Source organism: Osmerus mordax, chromosome 25 (assembly GCF_038355195.1).
Source record: "Osmerus mordax isolate fOsmMor3 chromosome 25, fOsmMor3.pri, whole genome shotgun sequence".
NCBI classification, from domain to species: domain Eukaryota; kingdom Metazoa; phylum Chordata; class Actinopteri; order Osmeriformes; family Osmeridae; genus Osmerus; species Osmerus mordax.
Window position 1 is genome coordinate 5,053,517 of NC_090074.1, and position 9,988 is coordinate 5,063,504.

A 9,988-nucleotide genomic window follows, 5' to 3' on the forward strand; every position below is an offset into this window, starting at 1 on the left:
ACCTCCGCAGGGTCCCGCCGCCCGCCTCCTCTCAGATCCCGGCCACGTCCGACGGCCCGGGGCTCGGCCTCTTTTTGATGCCCAGGTAAATGGCGACTGGGGGGGAGGGGGGCGGGGGGACGGAGAGGGGGACGGAGAGGGGAAAAGGGGCGACGTTACATGAAAGCACGGGTTTAGACAGCGACAGTGGCAATGCTGTGGAAATCGTCAACCTTGATGGAGACGTGTGCTGTTACTGAGGTGGATCTGGAGGCAGGGAAACTGCCTGCCCCCCCCCCCTCCCTCCCCCCACCGCTGATATGCTAAAGAGTTGCTGGATGAAGCCTTTGCTTCCTTTAGACCATTCTCGCTCTAACTCGACCCATAGAGTCACATTTTATCCCGAATATTTGGCTACATCCGGCACACTGTCCAGATTGCCCCTCATCCATTAGATCAAAGGTATAGTTGTGGTTGTTTGGTCACTATAAAAACCCCTATTGATCGGCTGAGGGCCTGGGTGGCAATGTTCTGAATCTGAAGGTCATGTGATGTTGCCGCAGTCAGTGGTGCTGACCTTGTGAGCGCAGATCTGCTGACTCCCTCAGGTTCATTTGTGACCCTGTGGACAAGAGGAAACAGCATGATAAAGGCGGCATTGTTCGCACAGAATGCACAGTGAGTCATCACCTATTACCAATGTGCACAAACAGTGATGCCATTCAAAAGTAGTAAAAAAAAAAAGGGAATACAAACGGAAAAAAACAACAACATCCAGCCTCACTCACGTTAAGATGGCCATGTGCACTTTTTAATACCGTGTGTCTTCATACTAACCCACATTGAAAGGACAGCAGCATTTACATCAACTGGTTTTACGACACCCACCACACACACCTCGCTGTGCATTACAGTACACGCAAAATAGAAATGGCCGCCTGTCATTTGATATGAAAAGAAAAAACGTATGAGGTACATGAGCAGGGTGAGAACGGTCTCAATGGTATTGTCCATGTATGCAAAGTAATAGCCAGCAATGTAGACTTCATAAGAATATGATTGCATAACAGGGCAGACAGGAAGACAGACAGATCTATATATCCGGCAAGCAAGACAGGCAGTCAGACAGACAGACAGACAGACAGACAGGCAGGCAGACAAGCAGGCAGGCAGAGAGAAGCTAGAGACATTGGAACTTACTAACTGTTTTTGATCCCTGTGGAAGAGTACAGCCCGAGACTGATTTGTTTGAGCCTTGGCGCTTAGAAGGGTCAAGATTGACCCTAGTGGGGAGAAAGTTAGAGGAAGGGGGACGAGATGAAGACAGGAAGAGAAAAGACAAAGGGGGAGAAAGAGAGAGAATATAATTGAATCGCGGAGGAGGGGGGGGGGGGGCGGTGCAGAAGAGCGCAGCAGAGGCTGATAGGCGAGGATAAGGCAGAGAGATTTTTCATTAGATTAGACATATGTGATTACGGCTGAGGCTAAGGGTAGTCGGGACATCCAGGAGACAGGAGGAAGGCGCGGGCCAGAGCCCTTTAGCCTGCCGTCCACTCTCACACCCAGCTCCGGAGGCCTGGAGAAACTTCCGGAACCGGCCCTTAGCCTGCGAAAGGAAAAAAAGAAGGCGGGGGAGGGAGTGGAGGGGGGGGGCACAGCACCTACCTGCGTGTGAGTTTGGAGGTGAGCTTGGTGAAGAGGTTGGAGGTGGCGCGGCTGCGGGCGTGGGGGAGCGAGCTGGCGTCGTGGGATAGGGTCGGGGAGGTGGGGGGGGCCGAGTAGACGGGGGGGGCCCCGGTCCCTCAGCTGGCCCCCGTGGAAGGTGCTCCGGATGGTGGAGCCGCGGGTCAGGCGGCAGCGCTCCCCGGAGGAGGAGGCCCCCGCCCCGGAGATGCTCAGGGTGGAGGGGGAGGCCGGGGGCAGCCGGTGGGTCAGGGAGCTGGAGGGAGGGAAGAGCGAGAGAGAGGAAGGCAACGTCAGCCAAGCGCTTTGACAAGAAACCCTAACCCTTTTATTCTATTTTATTTCTTGTAATTTAATTTAATTTATTTCTATTTTTATACAGTCTCTTTTAGTATCATTTTATGTATTTAAGTGGTTGCAGGTACAACAATACATTTGACTGCATATTGTACCATGTATAATCATGTATGTGACAAATAATAAAAAAAATCTTGAATCTTAAAGAAAACCCAAACCGAATTCCCAATTCGAGGCGAGGCGCCGTCACCTGTTCTCTTTGCCGTTCTGCAGCAAGGAGTGTCGGTCGGTGCTGGACCGGTCGGTGCACACGTACGTGTTCCTGCGGGTCATGGCGCTGCCAGGGATGTTGTTCTGAAAAGCGTGCAAACCGGTCAGGCTTGAGGCTGGAAACCCAAACATGGCGGAATCGCGACAGTCCCATAACCCGTCACGGTCCCATAACAACGTCGGAACCTCTCGTCGGACCTCACTTCCCCTCCCGTCTTACCGTGGTTGCGGTCATTTCCTTACGGCGGTCGGGGATCTCCGACTTGTTGGGGTTGTTGGCGCTGCTGACCATGGGGCTGGAGGGGGGCAGGCTCCGGCTGCCCATCACACTGCAGCTGGCCTTCCGCGGGGGCATGCGCCCCTCCCTCAGCTCCCGCTCCCCCGTACTGGTGGGGCTCCTCTTGGGGTGCATGACCGGCATGGAGGGGCCACCTGCGGGAGGCGACGCGACACGAGACCAAACGTAAGTAAAGAAGCGAGCGGGCCCCTCGCGCAGACTCGACGTGCCGCTTTCTGACGCCAGACCGGTGCTCCCCCCCCCCCCCCTCCCCCCGCCGCTCACAGAAGTCGCTGTGTCTCCGCTGCCGGTGGTACGTGGAGGCGCTGCGCGGGGTCTTGCTGTGCGAGGAGGAGGACGAGGAGCCGGTGGCGGAGGAGTGCTTGTTGGTCCCGTTGGTGATGGGGCTGGGCCGCACCCTGGCCAGTGACAGGCTGCTGGCTGAACGAGACTCACTCCCATCCTTTAAAACGACACACAGCAACAAACCAGGAGTCAGCCTCTCCACACGCCGACGGCAAACGCTGGTAAAGCGTATTATTATAGTAGTAGAAATTCAGAAAGATGAGGTAAAAAGATGGTACAGTACGTGATTGCGCCCCCTGAAGACCAGGCCAGTCCGGCTCACCTCGTTCTTAAGGCCCAGCAAAAGATAGGTGGCGGTGACCTCGTTGTATTTCTGGTTGAGCAAAGCGTCCTTGATCTCTTCGGGAGTAAAGCCCATCCCAACCATCACCTCTGAGAGAGGAGGCACATTTCAGAAACATCTCCAATACTTCAAGGAGAAACGACCTATTTTTCAACGCTTACGGATTATGTAGCATTCCTTATTCCTTATCTTATGCTTGCGGGGGAAAACAACAAGGCTAGCAGGGAATAACAAAGCCTACTTCCCACCCAAAATGGCTGCTTGCTCCCAAAATGGCTCACCACACAATGCCACTCACGGACACAGTGTCCCCAAATAGACATGGCTAGCTCACCAATGCGAGTGGCATCACTGTAGTCCTCGACCGGCTCTATATGGGGCTTGAGATCCTCCCCTTCATACCCTGCGTTTATCCACTTGTCCTTCATCACTTGCTGTAGTGAGAACAACAACATACCACGTCAGAGAGAGGGAAGTCAGGTGGCTGAGCGGTTAGGGAATCGAACTAGTAATCTGAAGGTTGCCAGTTCAATTCCCGGCAGTGCCAAATGATGTTGTGTCCTTGGGCAAGGCACTTCACCCTACTTGCTTCGGGGGAATGTCCCTGTACTTACTGTAAGTCGCTCTGGATAAGAGCGTCTGCTAAATGACTAAATGTAAATGTAAATGTAGAGAGCCTCTACGGTCTGACTTTTCCGGAAACCTTTGTCGACGCGTGTGCCGGCCGGTGTGAGAGGGTGCGTTGGGTCTCCTTACGTCTAAGGTGCAGCGCTTGGAGGGGTTGAGCACCAGGAACCTGCGCAGGATTCCCTCACAGTCGGTGGACATGTAGAAGGGCACGCGGTACTTTCCCCTCAGCACGCGTTCTCGCAGTTCCTGCGGGCCACCCAACACACACCGTCAACGTGGGGAACACACACACACGCACACTTGAACGCAAACCCCCCCCGGCTCCGGGAACACACCTTGAGGTTCTGCCCGTCGAAGGGCAGGGAGCCGCTGACCAGCGTGTAGAGGATGACCCCCAGGCTCCACACGTCCACCTCGGGCCCGTCGTACTTCTTCCCCTGGAAGAGCTCCGGGGCGGCGTAGGGGGGGGAGCCACAGAACGTGTCCAGCTTGTTCCCCATCGTGAACTCGTTGCTGAAGCCGAAGTCAGCGATCTTGATGTTGGCATCGGCGTCCAGGAGAAGGTTCTCAGCCTGGGTCGCGGACGACACGAGAGAGGGAGAGGGAGAGGGAGAGAGAGAGAGAGAGAGAGAGAGAGAGAGAGAGAGAGAGAGAGAGAGAGAGAGAGAGGAGAGAGAGAGAGAGAGAGAGAGAGAGAGAGAAAGAGAGAGAGAGAGAGAGAGGGAGAGAGAGAGATAGAGGGAGGGAGAGGGAGGGGACAGTAGTGATGGAGAGGGAGAGGGAGGGAGAGGGAGAGAGAGAGAGAGAGAGAGAGAGAGAGAGAGAGAGAGAGAGAGAGAGAGAGAGAGAGGGGGGAGGGGGGAGGACTTTTCACTCGACATCCAGGTCACAGGAAACCTCGGCAACGCGAGAGATGACTCACGCCATGCACTCATCGGTGCCGACGTTTAAAAGTACAATATTCTCAGATAAAAACGGCTACTTCCTTTCCAAAGGCTTACACAATTTTTCTAATTAGCGATAAGATTCATAAATGAATTCATCTTTCATCCCAGTTCACTTTGTTTATGTACACGTGTTACCTCGTCCGTCATCTCACCTTCAAATCTCGGTGGACAATGTTCTTCTGGTGGCAATAGTGAACCGCAGACACGATCTGAGGGAGGGAGCACAGGATCAACAGGCCCGCAGACGGACGGGTGCACCAAGGGACAGACGGACGGACACACAGACGAGACCCACGGACAGACAGAGAGACGGATAAGACGGGTCCGGGCGGGGGAGGGGGTGTTCTAGACGTACCTGTCGGAACTTGGCTCGGGCTTCGATCTCCTTCATCCTCCCATGAGACACGAGGTAATCAAACACTTCACCTGGGAGCAGGCGGGGAGAATGGGGGGGGGGGGGGGGGGGGGAGAGGGGGGGGTCGACGTGAGAACCAGGCCTCAAAAGCCCTTCAAACCCATCCACTAGCTACATCCTACTAGCTACTAGACTACCGTTGTTGAGCAGGTCTTGGTATAAAGATTTTATTCCATGCATTCCATTCACACGTTCATTCATGTGCTAAATTGCTAGCAAGAGCTAATAGGATGTTATATGTTATCTTGGTTAAATCAGGAGTCTGTGGAGCACTGGAAGGCTGCCTCGTAGATTTGATTCTAATGACATTTCGGCTTTCAGAAATAGTCTCCTACTTAACTAAAACCTAGTCATGAGCCGTAAGCCTCTTACAACTTGCCCACCATGCTTTCCCCAATACCCTTTAGTTCCACACAATTAGTCAAATCAGACTGCTAAATTCTTCGCACTATTAAAAAGAAACGTGATGCAGAATGTAGTATTTGCTTTTGCTTGGTGTCTAGTCATTGGTTTATACGTGAACTCTTCCCTGGGACTTGATGTGACCTATTGTGTCCCTCCAGGGTTACCGTACCTTTAATAGACTTTGACTGATTCACCTACCTCCACTGGCGTACTCCATGATTAGGTAAAGGGTCTTTTCAGTCTCAATCACCTCGAACAGCTGCACTGTAGGCCGCAAACGAAATCAGATTAAGATCAAATGTAGTCAAGAAAGAATCTCTCGTGTTCAAAACCCTCATCTCCTCTCCCTTGTCTATTGGCTGCGGTTTCAGCCTGAAGCAGTGATTTTTTGTTGTTGTTTTTTTTTTTTTATCCATATGACATTTCAGCTTTAGAAAATCCCTTCACCCACCCCACCCCCAAGTCCCACCCGCAACCCCATGCCCTCTATCCCCCCAGGCAGGGGGAGGATGAGCTCCTGTAGTTGTCAGCAGGGCCAGTTCAACACATCCAGACAAAGGCTGGGACCCAAAGCCTCAGTCTGATTACCCAGAGATGTGGCACTTGGACTGCACACTGAGGCGAGCCACATGAATATCGGCTGTGTTAGAATACATTTACATTTAGTCATTTAGCAGACGCTCTTATCCAGAGCGACTTACAGTAAATACAGGGACATTCCCCCGAGGCAAGCAGGGTGAAGTGCCTTGCCCAAGGACACAACGTCAGTTGGCATGATCGGGAATCGAACTGGCAACCTTCGGATTACTAGCCCGATTCCCTCACCGCTCAGCCACCTGACTCCCTGAATACATTGGCGCAACGCACAGACATAGCACACAAGCTACTGTATCGCCATACCGTACCATGTATCAACAGACAAATAAGACACACCGCATGAAAGAATGCACGTACTGTAAACGTACAACAAAAGAGTCCCATGAAATAATGATGTTCCAGCACCTTACCTATGTTTGGGTGATGCAATCCTTTCATTATCCGTACCTCTCGAAAGAGCTAAAAAAAATACCAGGAATAAAAATGTGTTTTAGAGATGGGGATACAATGAATTCACTTTTAACATATACGTGAAGAAGTCACTGTACATTTTGTGCTTTCTTTATGAAAACCCTAGTCAGTATACTGGTAGGTACATGTGGACTACAGTACTTTGTCACAAAGAAGGAGATTAGAGTGGATTCTGACACTTGGCTGAGGTATGTACACTAGGGTCCCACAACAGATGGACATCATTTTCAAATCGTCACAACTCTCACACATCATCAACTCCCGTCTTGAAAAAGATGCGCGATAAGCTTCTCTAATCCTCTTTCATCAATCCTCCCCTCACTTTCTATACGTCTCCCCCCCCCACCCATCCCCTCCTCCTTCATTCAATCCCTCTTTCTCGGTCTTTCCTCTGGAAATGCCCAACGTCACTGTTGCTATAGCAACCCAGGTATTAAGACGATTCCCTTCCCGGCTCCTCCGGCTGTGCCAGGGGGAATCATGGGATACGACGAGGCAATGTGTCGCGACCCAGCCTCCCTGTATTCCCCGGGTCACAAACACATCCTACTGGACAGAGCGGTCGACCACACCATCGTCAACTGTCACCTAAGAAGATAACGGAAAGAATACATACTAATAATAATGTTTAAGATAACGTATCTTAAACAACAGAACATTCACAGACTTTCACACCATAGCGGATCCACAGTACATGGCTTCCATTGACATGATTATAAAATGGCTAACAGCATGAGCTCTGTTGTGGCCTATGGTATAGCGTTCAGCCCCTTGGCTAAACAATAAACTTGTCGTCCATGCACATCGTTCTGTTTCTCGAAATGTTGCACCGATTGAGCCCATTTCGAAGCCTCGGCCCTCGCCAGCTCCTCCCCCTTTTGGTTTGGTCATGAAAGGGAACGACTTCCGCAATGGCTGAGCTTCACCCTTCTCCACGGTAAACTCATCCTCTCCTCGTCCGCTCTCTTGTTCCTGTCTCTCCTCTGTCGCTTGCCCACTTCACATCTCTCCCCCCCCCCCCTCCCCCTCTGGATGCATAGCAGGCGAGATTATGCTAATATGAACTCTTTCATATCTTCTGTACTAAGGATTTTCTCGGGCCTAGAGGTATGTAAAGCAGCCGGTTATCGTCACTGACCAATTGTAGGCTATTCTCTCCCATCGCTGGCCGATCCTATCCATGTCTCATCCATCCCTGACCTATCAGGTGGACTAAAGCTTTGTTCATTACAAAAGCTCTTTCACTGAATTCTGTCTCAGACATCTGGCCAATCACGGCCTTCTGTCTGTTACGAGTCAGTATCGGTTGATTTTAAGCACATCCAAACCCTCGATAGGCCTGCATGCATCTGCCCATAGCTCATGCAGAATGCTCTCATGACACACGCATGACATACAGCAGGACTCCTTAGCCCTCTGCCAGTCAAACACAATCAGCCACAAAGAACCATTATGAACAATCATTTCATCCTTGATTGGATCCTTCCGGTCTGTTCACTTCCTGCCCGTGGGGCTCCGGGGTTCATGTGTGCCGCCACAGCGCCAGAGGCGGTCGCAGTGAGAGCGAGAGAATGAGAGAGAGAGAGAGAGAGAGAGAGAGAGAGAGAGAGAGAGGTGGGAGGCAGGGCCACGCCACATGGACTCCACGCCTGTCTTGTGAGTGGTCCAGACCTATGACTAACTCTGGGGAAGGCCCCATGGCTCCTCTCAGCTCCGAGATAACAGCTTGAAGCTTCAGCAGGGGAGAAATGAGTATGTGTTATAGTGTCTTTGTGTCTATTTCTTCCAGCCTTCGTAGCTGAAAGGTATGGTATGGTTAACAGCGCGTCTTGACGGTCCGGATATGTCTTTAGATGTTCCTTAGAGAGCTGAAAGTGAGGTAGCTGAATGATAACATCTAAATGTTTGTCATATGATGAGTAAAGGACCACTGTCATGCAGAGCCTAAAATGGGTTCTGTCTTTGCCTGTGTGTAGTATCTACCACAGGCATGCCCTTCAGAGCCCGCAGAGCCCAACTGTTCACCTTTCCGGATTCACCTTCATGCACCACAAACCCACATCGCCCACTTTTCTGGCCCAAGCCTCCGCATGCTGACCAGGCAGGGGGGGAAAAAGAAATCTCACTGTGACACATCTCATTACCGAGCGTACGATACACTTCAAACAATCCACACGCAAACAAAATGGCCGTTTCTCCACAACCAAACTCTCTCAATCCACTCCCACATCTTCCGGCACGCGTATCTCAAGAACGCACATTCCTCTTATCCCTATCATAGTCCCCCCCCCCCTCTCCCCTGATATTTTCCTTATGTGTATTAACAAACACAGTGTGTTATAAGAAGAAGAATTAGTACTATAAATGGCCCTGGCGATCTCAAGGATGAGTCACTCTGCATTCAGGGCAGTGATTAGCCCAGAGAGATGGGAGGCGAGCGGAAGTCACGGTTCACTCCACAGCACCTGCCAAACAGCATCACATCCCACAATCCCTCACTCGAGCTTTCTGATGGACAACAGACAGAGAGGAAGGCCCTGTCGCTCGACTCTCCCTCGTAGCCCGACACGGCCTGACCAAAGAGGTGTCCTGCTCGATTACACGTTTGTTAGGCTACGCTGGGCCTACCGTGTGTGCAAATGTGCTGCTAATGTGTTGCTAAGATGACAGGATTAGCGACTATCACCGAGCAAGACATTTATTGTTTGTCGTTCGTGCGCTGCACTCTGACCAGGACTCACCTTTTGTAGGCTGGTAGGATTCAACTGAGTTTTGTCGATGATTTTTATTGCAACCTGGTGGAGACAGGAAGAGAACGTGAGGCGACACACGTCCAACAAAGACATCCAACCAAGGAGCAGCAAGAGCAAGAAATACCGTCTGTCGTAAAGGTAACATCTATTCAACTCTCTGGGTTCTCATACGGTTCCAATTGGACACTTCCGAACCCATTACTGAAGAGGAAAAGCTCAACACAGGATTTTAAAAGTTATCGTCGTTGACTAGAGAAGCTTGTAAAAATATGAAAAGCTTTTTGCGGTTTCATTTGATCTTACTTCCTGTTTACCTTTCGAGGTCATCAGGTCAAAAACTCCCAACTCATCCATGCACCCGTAAACCCCAAAAATCTACATTCTAATCCCTGTATTTGCACCTTCACACCTGGCCTGGACACCTGGTACACCTTCCCTCCTTAGACCATTCTTTATCCCTTTCCACTGACACCCTCATCCCTATCTCCTTACACCCTTATCCTGCCCCCTTACATCCTTGTCCCTAACCCCGGCACCCTCCTCCCTTACACCCTTATCCCTCCTCCCTTACACCCTTATCCCTCCTCCCTTACACCCTTATCCCTCATCCCTAGC

The 9,988-nt window shown here is 51.3% G+C and overlaps 1 protein-coding gene across 1 annotated transcript in view; it reads right to left on the bottom strand.

The window, feature by feature from the left end:
- The window catches only part of mark4a (MAP/microtubule affinity-regulating kinase 4a), a 13,427-nt gene continuing 3,439 nt past the window's right edge, over nucleotides 1-9,988 (bottom strand). Inside the window, 17 exon segments of the mRNA XM_067228856.1 lie at nucleotides 1-96; nucleotides 557-601; nucleotides 1,180-1,262; nucleotides 1,645-1,776; nucleotides 1,778-1,918; nucleotides 2,210-2,313; nucleotides 2,450-2,661; nucleotides 2,792-2,969; nucleotides 3,135-3,244; nucleotides 3,490-3,589; nucleotides 3,912-4,031; nucleotides 4,121-4,357; nucleotides 4,885-4,941; nucleotides 5,088-5,158; nucleotides 5,751-5,816; nucleotides 6,560-6,608; nucleotides 9,362-9,415. Of these exon segments, the coding sequence (XP_067084957.1) occupies nucleotides 32-96; nucleotides 557-601; nucleotides 1,180-1,262; nucleotides 1,645-1,776; nucleotides 1,778-1,918; nucleotides 2,210-2,313; nucleotides 2,450-2,661; nucleotides 2,792-2,969; nucleotides 3,135-3,244; nucleotides 3,490-3,589; nucleotides 3,912-4,031; nucleotides 4,121-4,357; nucleotides 4,885-4,941; nucleotides 5,088-5,158; nucleotides 5,751-5,816; nucleotides 6,560-6,608; nucleotides 9,362-9,415 (1,824 nt within the window). The 3' untranslated portion in view covers nucleotides 1-31.